Below are 12,096 nucleotides of genomic sequence, written 5' to 3'. Positions count from 1 at the left end.
TACCACCATAATCATCACTACAATGTTTTTTACCTGTCCTGAATGTTTCCTTTTTGTCTCTGTTTTCAGCTGCTCCAACCATAGAAGTTGATGTCAAGTTAATTGAAGGTCTTGTAGTCAAAGCAGGTACAACTGTAAGATTCCCTGCAATCATGAGAGGAATCCCTGTTCCAACTGCTAAGTGGGTGACCGACAGCACAGAAATAAAATCAGAAGGAAACTATAAAATTGATACTGACAATTTTTCAACCGTGCTTACAATCAAAAATTGTACAAGAAAGGATTCAGGAGAATATCAACTGACAGTATCAAATGTTGCTGGCAACAAGACAGTTGCTCTGCATCTCACAGTTTTGGATGTTCCTGGACCTCCAACAGGTCCAATAAATATCCTGGAAGTTACACCAGACCACATGGTGATCTCCTGGAGGCCACCAAAGGATGATGGTGGAACTGCCGTTATGAACTACATTGTAGAGAAGTGTGAAGGCAAGAAAGAAACTTGGGGAATAGTAAGCACCGGCAGTATCCAAACGAAGGCTAAGGTTCCCAGACTTCAAAAAGGTTATGAGTATACTTTCCGTGTTAGTGCTGAAAACAAGATGGGTATTGGTAAACCCTTAGAATCTCAGCCTACTGTTGCCAAGCATATGTTTGACCCACCATCTCCACCTGGAAAGCCAGCTGTGTCAGATATAACTGAAAATGCTGCAACTGTCTCTTGGACAATTCCTAAATCTGATGGTGGCAGTCCAATAAGTGGCTATATTGTTGAAAGAAGAGAGATTTCTGGTAAATGGGTAAGAGTTAACAAGACCCCAGTTCTTGATCTCAGATACCGTGCTACTGGGCTATATGAAGGAAACACCTATGAATTCAGAGTATTTGCAGAGAATATTGCTGGACTCAGTAAACCATCCCCAATATCTGATCCAGTAAAGGCATCCCGTCCTATAACACCACCAGGACCACCAATTAATCCTAAACTTAAAGACAAGAGCAGAGAAACAGCTGACTTAGTATGGACCAAACCCACTAGAGATGGTGGTAGTCCAATTTTGGGATATATCGTTGAATGCCAAAAATCAGGATCAGCTCAATGGAACAGAATTAACACTGATGATCTCATTAGGCAATGTGCGTTTAGAGTCCCAGGTCTCATTGAAGGAAATGAGTATCGATTCCGTATTAAAGCAGCAAACATAGTTGGAGAAGGTGAACCTAGAGAACTTCCAGAATCTGTCATTGCAAAGGATATTCTACATCCACCAGAAGTTGATCTTGATTTGACTTGTCGTGACTTGCTAACTGTACGGGTTGGTCAAACTATTAATATTACTGCTCGCGTTAAAGGCAGGCCAGATCCTGACTTAACATGGTCAAAAGATGGCAAGATAGTAACCAAAGACAACAGAACTGAATTCACTCAAGACTTCCCTCCAGTTGGTTTGCACATAAAAACAGCAACAAGAGCTGACCATGGAAAATATACAATAGTGGCCAAGAACAGCAGTGGTCAAGCACAGGGTGTGGTCGTGGTCAATGTTTTAGACAGACCTGGACCTTGTCAGAATCTTAAGATAGGCTATGTCACTAAAGATAATTGCATGGTTTCTTGGGAAAACCCACAAGATAATGGCGGTTCAGAAATAACAAACTATATTGTGGAATACCGTGAGCCAAATCAAAGAGGATGGTACGTCATTTCCTCTGACCTTACAAAGAGGTTGATTAAAGCATCACTTATTGAAAATCATGAATATTTCTTCAGAGTCTGCGCAGAAAATAAAGTTGGACCTGGTCCAGTTGTTGAGACCAAGACACCTATCCTGGCCATTAATCCAGTTGAAAAGCCTGGGGAACCAGAAAACCTTCATATTGCTGAAGTAGGAAAAACATTTGTCTATCTGAAATGGAGAAAACCAGATTATGATGGTGGAAGCCCCAACCTATCATACCATGTTGAAAGAAAACTAAAAGACTCAGATGAATGGGAAAGGGTCCATAAAGGCAGTATCAAAGAAACAAGCTTTCTTATAGATAGATGTGCTGAAAACCAGCTATACCAATTTAGAGTTCAGACCAAGAATGAAGGAGGTGAAAGCAACTGGGTTAAGACAAGTGAGGTCTTAGTAAAAGAGGAACTTTTAAAACCTGCACTAGACTTGAAATTGATTGGACTGTTAGTTGTAAAAGCTGGAGATACAATTAGAATTGAAGCTGGAGTAAGAGGCAAGCCACAGCCAGAAATAGCCTGGGTAAAAGATAAAGATACAACAGATGTAAATAAATCACCCAGATTAAAGATTGAAACTGGAGCAGATTACACTAAATTTATTCTGGAAAAATCTAAAAGGTCTGATAGTGGTAAATATGTGGTCACAGCAACAAACCCTGCTGGAAACTTTAATGCACATGCTACTGTTAATGTACTTGATGTACCTGGACCAATACAAAACCTGAAAATTTCAGATATATCAAGTGACAGATGCACACTCAGTTGGGATCAACCAGAAGATGATGGTGGCTGTGAGATCCAAAACTACATCTTAGAGAAATGTGAGACCAGGCGCATGGTATGGTCAACATACTCTTCATCCGTGATCCTAACTCGTGCACAAGTAACTCGCCTCATTGAAGGAAATGAATACATCTTCAGAGTTCGTGCAGAGAATAAAATGGGCACTGGTCCACCAACAGAAACCAAACCAATGGTTGCTAAAACACGGTATAGTAGACCTGGACCTCCAGAACCTCCAGAAGTCACCAAAGTAAGCAAGGATGAAATGACTGTTGTCTGGAATGCACCAGAATTTGATGGTGGCAAGTCTGTTACTGGATATATTCTTGAGAAAAAAGAAAAGCGATCATTGAGATGGGTTGCTGTAACCAAATCATCAATACCAGAAAGACGTCTTAAAGTGACCAATCTTATCCCCGGACATGAATACCAGTTCCGTGTTAAGGCTGAAAATGAAATTGGTCTAGGAGATCCAAGTGGGCCATCAAGACCTGTTGTTGCCAAAGACCCCATAGGTAATTCATACAAATTGTTTGTTTAATATATTATTCTGTTATATTGCATATACTATATGTTATTTACTATATTTGCTTTCCCTGCAGAACCTCCTGGTCCACCAACAAATCTGAAAGTGGCTGATAGCACCAAAACTTCAATTACTCTAGGATGGGGAAAACCTGTCTATGATGGTGGAGCGCCAATAATTGGATATATTGTAGAAATGAGACTTAAGGGTGAACCTAAGAATGCTAAAGATCCAGATGAAGGTTGGAAGAGATGCAATGTTGCTGCCCAGCTTATTCACACACAATTTAGTGTGACAAGTCTTAGTGAAAAACAGGAATATGAGTTCAGAGTTTCAGCACAGAACCAAGTCGGCATTGGAAGACCCGCTGAACTGAAAGAAGCCGTTTCACCCAAAGAAATATTGGGTAAGTTATTCTTTGCAAAGTGAAAAATGCTAAAGTGGTATCTCCAGTCTATAAATTGTGATCAGTGAGGGCCAACTTCTGGAACCCCCATGAATCCTAGGAATTCAGTGGTTGTGTGAAAAGCTGCCTCACAACCTTTTTCAAATGATTAGAGCCGGAAGGTCCCGGCTGTCGGATGGCCATAGCCACAACTGTTCAGGGATCAATGTAAGGTGGTTTTAGCACTAAATCAGCACAACCAACGTGTTTTAAAATGGTTATTACCTTTTTAGTTAATCAAGTCCTCTTTTCATTGAACTAATTTTTATTCTTAAATATTTGTTTTCAGAATCTCCTGAAATTGAATTGGATGCAAGCATGAGAAAATTGGTCACTGTAAGAGCCGGATGTCCAATCCGGTTGTTTGCTATAGTAAGAGGAAGACCATCACCTAAAATCACATGGAGAAGAATGGGTGTAGATAACGTAGTCAGAAAAGGACAAGTGGACATTCTCGATACAATGGCTTTCTTAGTTATTCCTAACTGCACTCGGGACGATTCTGGCAAATACTCATTGTCCCTTGTAAATGCAGCAGGAGAAAAGGCAGTATTCGTCAATGTGAGAGTACTTGGTAAGTTAGAGATAAAAAAAAAATTAAAGAAGGGAATATTAAGTGCAGTATCTCCGTATGTTTTGTTTTTTGCATTAATAACATCTGAATTATTTTCTTTTTTATAGATACCCCAGGACCTGTAGGAGACTTTGATATTTCAGAAGTTACAAAAATGTCATGTCAAATTTCATGGGTGCCCCCAGAAAATGATGGTGGAAGTCAAGTGACCCATTATATCTTAGAAAAGCGAGAAGTTGACAGGAAGACATGGGCGCCAGTAGTGGCAGACTGGAAGAAAACTAGTTTCAAAGTGGCCAATCTTGTACCTGGAACCGAATACTTTTTCAGAGTTACCGCTGTTAATGAATACGGATCAGGTGTTCCAAGGGACACACCTAAGACTATACTTGCATCAGATCCTATAAGTGAGTATTATAACCTTAAACATTTCTAGCTTTAATTGATATTGTCCCAAATCACAAAAACAAAACATTGTACAAGTTAAAGACTTTCCACATCAGCCTAGTCTGCAGTTTGATATTTATAACAAAAAGTTTTAGAATGATTTTAACCCGTTCACCCCCAGGCGATTTTCCATTTTTCATTTTCGTTTTTTCCTCCCCTTCTTCCGAGAGCCATAACTTTTTATTTTTCCTTCAATTTTGCCTTATGAGGGCTTTTGTTTTGCGGGATGAGTTGTACTTTTGAATGAAACCATTAGTTTTACCATACAGTGTACTGGAAAATGGGGAAAAAAATTCCAAGTGCGGTGAAATTGCAAAAAAAAGTGCAATTGCACACTAGTTTTTGGGGTCTTTTATTCATAATGTTCACTATATGGTAAAACTGATTGTCCATATGATGCCTCACATCAGTACGAGTTCGTAGACACCAAACATGAATAAATCATATTTATCTAAAGAGATTAAAAAAATTAGAAGTTTGTCCAAAAAAGAGTAGCGCTTTTGTTGCCATTTTCTGAGACCCATAGCGTTCTCATTTTTTGGGATCTGGAGCTCAGTGATGGCTTATTTTTTGCGTCTTGAGCTGACATTTCTGACAGCATGTTTGACAGCGTGATCTAAAGGGTTAACAGGTGTGGGTGGATCTCTGATACACCCATGCATGTTAGCACCACATGTCTGCTGATCAGATCAGTAGACATGTGCGGGGATTTCCTTGGGCAATCGGGGGAGGAAACCAAGGACAGTACATCCTTGGTTGTTAAGGGGTTAAGGGGTTAAGATAAATTTTTATCCTAAACACTTCCACTTGCATACATTTTTGTCTGGGAATATTTATTTTCTTCCTTTAATATTGTGTGGTTTATTTTTTTCTCAATAGGTGCACCTGATCCACCCAAAAAACTGGATGTTACAGAAATTACAAAGAACAGTGCTACATTGGCTTGGCTTCCACCATTAAGAGATGGAGGAGCCAAAATTGATGGCTATATCATAAGCTTCCAGGTAGAAGGACAGCCAGAGGACAACTGGACTCAGTATTCTGTCGTAAAAGATCTAAATATTGTTGTCGTTGGGCTCAAAGAGGGCACAAAATACAAATTCAGAGTCGCCGCAAGAAACTCCGTTGGGGTCAGCTTGCCAAGGGAAGCTGAAGGGTTATTTGAGATTAAAGAACAGCTCCGTAAGTTAAATGACACGATTTTGCATAATTTGCATTAAATGTCAGTGGCTTTATAGTTTCTTACTGGAGCAAAATTTTTATCTGCAAAATATTCTTTTTTACAGTGCCACCTAAGATATTATTGCCTGAAACTGTCAGTATCAAAGCAGGACAGAAACTTAGAGTTGAAGCACATATCTATGGAAAGCCAGTTCCTGTGTCCAAGTGGCTGAAAACCGACGTTGATGTAATGCCATCAAGCCGCCTTGCTGTACATAAATCGCAGAATGCCACAGTTCTTATAATAAAGGATGTAACAAGGAAAGACAGTGGCTTCTACTCTGTGTCTGCAGAAAACAGCTGTGGTGTATCTACACAGAGAATACGTATAATCGTAATGGGTATGTATAAGTTACACATCTATCATACAGTTCCTTTCAAAAAAGGCTATCTTACACTTATTAAATATTTGCTTGTTCTTGCTTTCTACAGACATCCCAAGTCCACCAGAACCACCATTTGAGGTCACTGACATAGATTCCGATGCTTGCTCACTCTCATGGCATTTGCCCCTTGAAGATGGTGGCAGTAACATTACCAACTACGTTGTTGAAAAGTGCGACGTAAGCAGAGGAGACTGGATTACTGCTGTAACTTCAGTTACTAAAACCAGTTGTCGTCTTGGAAAACTCATCCCAGAACAGGAATACATTTTCAGAGTTCGTGCTGAGAACCGTTTTGGAATTTCAGAACCAATTATGTCAGAGCGTATTATGGCCAAATTCCCATTCGGTATGTAACTTTAGTTGAAAACACGATTTATTTTTTTGTTTCTTTTTTATGTTAAAGCATAAACTGTAGCGAAATTTCCAAAAAACATTTTGCACTATACATTTTTCAGATGTTCCCAACGAACCAAAGAATGCTCGTGTTACCAAAGTCAACAAAGATTGCATATTTGTTGCTTGGGATAGACCTGACAACGATGGAGGAAGCCCCATCACAGGTTATGCAATCGAACGTAAGGAAAGAAACAGCCTGCTTTGGGTTAAGGCCAACGATACTTTAGTGCGCACAACAGAATATCCATGTGTGGGCATGATTGAAGGCTTGGAGTATAGTTTCAGAATCTTTGCGCTTAACAGAGCTGGATCCAGCAAGCCCAGCAAACCTACTGAGTACGTTACAGCCAGAACACCCGTCGGTATGTATTTTACACATCACAAATATATTAAAATTTTACAATAGTTAAAAAACATTTTAATACTTTTTTAAAATAATAGTAAAATGTCCCAGACTTACAAGTAATGTTGATTTGCAGATCCTCCCGGAAAACCAGAAGTTGTTGATATCACCAGGAGTACAGTATCACTGGTGTGGACCCGGCCAAAACATGATGGTGGCAGTAAAATAATTGGCTACTTAGTGGAGGCTTGCAAACTTCCTGGTGAAAAGTGGGTAAAATGCAACACTACCGCTTCTCAAGTTCCAACAGAAGAATATACTGTCACAGATTTGGAGGAAAATGAGAAATACCAGTTCAGAGTACTTGCTAAGACTGCCATCAATATTAGCAGGCCATCCGAACCATCAGATCCAGTCACTATTCAAGCAGAAAATGGTATGTGCATTTTGCATTATTTTTTTTTAACCACAGCAATAATATTATGCATTTTTCTAATGTACTAAAACAAATGTAACTCATTTCATTTTAAAATTTGCAGTTCCACCAAAGATTGATCTCAGCATACAGATGAAATCACTAATCACAGTCAAAGCAGGGGCAAATGTATGCCTTGATGCTCAAGTATTTGGTAAACCAATGCCAAAAGTCTCCTGGAAGAAGGATGGAGTAGACGTGAAGCCTGCTGAGGGTATTAAAATTACATCAAAGAGGAACCTCTTCTTACTAGAGTTATTCAGTGTTAACCGTAAGGAATCAGGAGAATACACTATTGTAGCTGAAAATGCAAGTGGGTCTAAGTCAGCAACCATCAAGCTAAAAGTGCTGGGTAAGTATTATGTTCATCGTTTTGTCTTTTTGTGTATTTTAGCAAAATTCTGGAACTAAAATTTCCATGGGACACGAATCTGATAGTGATTTTATTTTTCTACTTAAGATAAACCTGGACCTCCTGCCTCTGTGAAGATAAACCACATGTATTCTGACCGGGCCATGCTGAGCTGGGATCCTCCACTCGAAGATGGTGGTTCTGACATCACAAACTACGTCATCGACAAACGTGAAACCAGTCGTCCTAATTGGGCACAAGTGACTGCCAATGTCCAGACTACCAGTTGCAGTGTGGAGAAGTTGATTGAAGGACATGAATACCAATTCCGCATTTCTGCTGAGAACAAATATGGCGTTGGTGATCCTATTTTAACAGAATCTGTCATTGCTAAGAATCCATTTGGTAAGCTACTTAATATAGTAAAGGATTATATATATTTTTCCACATATACTCTCTCAGAATTGTATTGAATAAAACATAAACACATTTTTGTTTTCACCATTCACCCTGGTTTAAACAGAAATTTGGAAAATAGAAGACCTTGTTAATCAAAGAATAGACTAACTTTCATTATGTATGTAGAGCTAAGAGTGCAATCTTAAATATATCTAAGGTAAAACTGTCATTTAGCATTCTCTATAATTAAAATATAACATTTTTTGTTTAAAGATGTGCCTGGAAAATGTGATCCACCCATTATAAGCAACATAACAAAGGATCATATGACTGTAAGCTGGAAAGCACCCACTGATGATGGTAGATCCTCGATTACTGGATATCTGCTTGAAAAGCGTGACACAAAGTCTTTCAACTGGACAAAGGTAACTAGGAAGCCTGTCATTGAACGCACCGTGAAAGCGACTGGACTACAAGAAGGAACTGAATATGAATATAGGGTGACTGCTTTGAACAAAGCTGGACCAGGCAAACCTAGCGATGCATCAAAGGCAGTTACTGCTTTCGATCCACAGTGTAAGTGCATGTTATCTTATATTCATCCCCCAAAATTCGGTACTTTTGAGCAGATTTAGTAATTTTTATGTGCTATTTACAGATCCACCTGGACCACCAGCTTTCCCTAAGGCTATTGATTCAACAAGAAGCAGTATAAGTCTGTCCTGGAGCAAACCAGCATACGATGGTGGTAGCCCAATCATAGGTTATCTGGTTGAAGTTAAAAGAGGAGATACAGATAACTGGGTGAGATGTAATTTGCCGAAGAACCTGCAAGACACCAACTACACTGTCACTGGCTTGATTGAAAACACAGAATATCAGTTCCGTGTTTCAGCCGTAAATAAAATCGGTTACAGTGATCCTAGTGAGGTTCCAGATAAGCATTTGGCCAAGGATATTCTAAGTAAGTTTTATTTTCATATCGCCTGTTGTCTTAAGTTGTTTTTGTACACAAAAGAACCCTATTATTTTTTTTTAACTATTTTAACAGTTGCCCCAGAGGGAGAGCTTGATGCTGACTTAAGGAAAGTTCTTGTGCTCCGCGCTGGTGTTACAATGAGGATTTATGTCCCCGTGAGAGGACGCCCAGCTCCAAAGATTTCTTGGGCTAAACTGAATGCAAACATTCGCGAGAGACCAGGCCTAGATATCAAAACAACTGAGCACGATACTTTCGTACGTTGTGAAAATGTTAACAAATACGATGCTGGCAAATACATATTGACATTGGAGAATAGCAGTGGCGTCAAGACTTACACCATTGTTGTCAAAGTGCTTGGTAAGTAGTCTAATATGGCATAATACATCACTTTTTCAATGAATATTCACACTGTGAATGAAGAACTATTTGTCATGCTAGATACAGGGAAGTACCAAGCGCACAGCAAAAGGGAAGGGAAACCCTGTGTCTAGGGAAAGCGATGATCGTGACCCCTGACCAAACCTACTGCTGGTCCCTGGGCTCCCTCATCACCTTACATAGGTTCCGCCACAAAGCGCCGAGCCGGATACTTACCCTAGGTATCCCTAGTGCTGGGCTCTAAATAGGGAATGGATGGGATGAGCTCTTTGTCAACCCCACTAAACACTATAGATGACACAAGGAAGACACATGTGGAAAAGGCATGAACTACTTATCTACAAGTGACACAGGTAGAAGTTCAGCAAAGTTTTCAGCAATGATACCACAGAGGAGTACAAGCCACCTGCTTGCTACCAAGGCTTGAATGAACTGAAAATATCACCAGCAGTAGTCCAAGGAAGGAAGTGGTATTTCAGCACTAAGATAATGCTGATCAGCAGGTGGGTGGAAGGTGAGCTCCTGCTGGGTCCGAAAGGGGGAGAGATGAATCCAGCAGGAAAGCTACCTATACCAATGAATACTGACAGCAGGAACAATGGAAAGTCAGGGAACATTCTGTGCAGCCAGACACTGTGACCTTCTATGGCCACAAACCACATGACTGTCTGTCACCCGTGACACTATTGAGTCTAAGCAAGCAAATATAATTTATCTAAAATACTTTTGGGATTCTCCAGTCACCATGTAAATTTGGCAGTGGACAGCTAGATGATTGAAACAATAAAAGAGTGCATAGTCACCCCCACAATCTGCTCTGCATTGCTGAACCAAAGGCATCTGTTAGGCCAAGAGCAGTAATATAATTTACCACCATTGACCTTATCACTGCAGGATCAGGGGTGATAAATCAGTGATTGCAGTGATCAAGTTACTGGTGGTATGTGATGTCACTATTCCCAGTGATTTCATCAATCCCACTTAGCTGCAAGGACAAGGGTGCGGGGGAGGGTTGATTAGGTATCCCTTTATTGTTTTATTTTTTTGACCTTAAAACTCCTTTAAACAAGAAATGTTTTTATAGATTTTGCATGTATCAAAACCATATTCTTTGTGATACATCAGCTGTCTTTTATCTCTAAAATTATAGTCTTTTGATTTATAGAATCATGCAATAAATACACGTTTCCATGTTGTTAGCCAATGTGTTGAAAGAGTAATTTTTTTTTCATTTTTTACATTTTGTTTAAATTAATTTATTATTTGATTATTTAGATACCCCTGGACCTCCTGTCAATCTCATCATTAAAGACACTTCCAAAGACTCTGCTATGATTTCATGGGATCCTCCCATTATTGATGGCGGCAGCCCAGTGAAGAATTACATTGTTGAGAAACGTGATGCTGAAAGAAAAGCTTGGTCTACAGTGGCTACCGATTGTCCCAAAACATCATTTAGGATCTCTAACCTTGAAGAAGGCAAGGCATACTTTTTCAGAGTCCTTGCTGAAAACGAATATGGCATTGGTGAACCATGTGAAACTCATGATGCCGTTAAAGCTTCCGGTAAGTCATCATTTTTTGTTGAGATAAATAGAGATGAACAACTTTGCAAACTAAATTGCAACCCATAATTTTCTATGATATATAAATTAAACATATTGCATTTTTCTTCTAGAAAAACCTGGACCAGTAATAGATCTGAAACCACTGATTGTTACTAAGTCATTGTGCACAATTGGATGGAAGAAGCCAATAAGTGATGGTGGAAGTCGTATTTCTTCCTATGTTGTGGAGCACTTGATCAATGGAGACAAGTGGAAAGAAGTAATGAGATCCAAAAATATGCAGTACACATTGAAGGACTTGACTGAAGGGAAGGAATACACCTTTAAAGTCACTGCCCAGAATGACTCTGGTTACAGTTCCCCAAGTGAAATTTCCATTGTGGCTAAAGATGACGTTGGTATGTGCTGCTTTTCTCGAGAAAAATGTTTAATGCAAGTCAGTAATGTTCTATTCTAAATTATTTAATTATATTTATTTCATTGTATTTTCAGTTGCACCAAATCTTGACTTGAAAGATCTGCCTGACTTATGCTATATTGCCAAAGAGGGCAGCACTTTCCGACTTAAAATCCCAGTCAGTGGAAAACCTCCACCTGCAATTACATGGAAGAAAGGTGACGATAAAGTCTTGACTGACAGTGGAAGAGTAACTGTTGAGTCTACAGCAGTCAATACTGTCTTGACAGTACGTGAATGCCAGAAAGATGATGCCTCAAAATACACAATTACCTTGAAAAATCCTGCAGGAACCAAAGAATCAACAATCTTTGTAAAGGTGGTTGGGAAACCTGGAATCCCAACAGCACCTATTAAGTTTGATGAGGTGACAGCAGATGCAGTAACGTTGATTTGGGGAGCACCTAAAGATGATGGTGGCTCTGAAATTACCAATTACATCCTAGAAAAGAGAGACTTTGTGACCAATAAATGGGTCACCTGTGCTTCCGCTGTCCAGAAGACTTCATTCAGAGTTACCAGACTCCATGAAGGAACTGAATACATCTTCAAAGTGAGTGCTGAAAACAAATATGGAGTTGGTGAAGGCTTAAAATCAGAATCTGTTATCGCAAGACATCCATTCG

At 39.5% G+C, this 12,096-nt stretch overlaps 1 protein-coding gene across 5 annotated transcripts in view; it reads left to right on the top strand.

Moving 5' to 3' along the window:
* TTN (titin) overlaps positions 1-12,096 on the top strand; it is a 312,175-nt gene that overhangs the window by 249,658 nt on the left and 50,421 nt on the right. For all 5 annotated transcript variants that reach the window (XM_075317392.1, XM_075317390.1, XM_075317394.1 and 2 more), the window contains 17 exons: positions 70-3,036; positions 3,124-3,453; positions 3,782-4,066; positions 4,174-4,473; positions 5,393-5,695; positions 5,800-6,075; positions 6,167-6,466; positions 6,576-6,878; positions 6,996-7,295; positions 7,399-7,686; positions 7,795-8,091; positions 8,359-8,661; positions 8,744-9,049; positions 9,137-9,424; positions 10,721-11,011; positions 11,124-11,411; positions 11,506-12,096. In XM_075317392.1, the coding sequence (XP_075173507.1) occupies positions 70-3,036; positions 3,124-3,453; positions 3,782-4,066; positions 4,174-4,473; positions 5,393-5,695; positions 5,800-6,075; positions 6,167-6,466; positions 6,576-6,878; positions 6,996-7,295; positions 7,399-7,686; positions 7,795-8,091; positions 8,359-8,661; positions 8,744-9,049; positions 9,137-9,424; positions 10,721-11,011; positions 11,124-11,411; positions 11,506-12,096 (8,016 nt within the window). The remainder of the gene's footprint in view (positions 1-69; positions 3,037-3,123; positions 3,454-3,781; positions 4,067-4,173; positions 4,474-5,392; positions 5,696-5,799; positions 6,076-6,166; positions 6,467-6,575; positions 6,879-6,995; positions 7,296-7,398; positions 7,687-7,794; positions 8,092-8,358; positions 8,662-8,743; positions 9,050-9,136; positions 9,425-10,720; positions 11,012-11,123; positions 11,412-11,505) is intronic.

The sequence above is a fragment of the Anomaloglossus baeobatrachus genome, chromosome 7, assembly GCF_048569485.1.
Source record: "Anomaloglossus baeobatrachus isolate aAnoBae1 chromosome 7, aAnoBae1.hap1, whole genome shotgun sequence".
NCBI classification, from domain to species: domain Eukaryota; kingdom Metazoa; phylum Chordata; class Amphibia; order Anura; family Aromobatidae; genus Anomaloglossus; species Anomaloglossus baeobatrachus.
The sequence above is the reverse complement of the archived record's forward strand: the minus strand, read 5'-3'. Positions and strand labels throughout refer to the sequence as shown.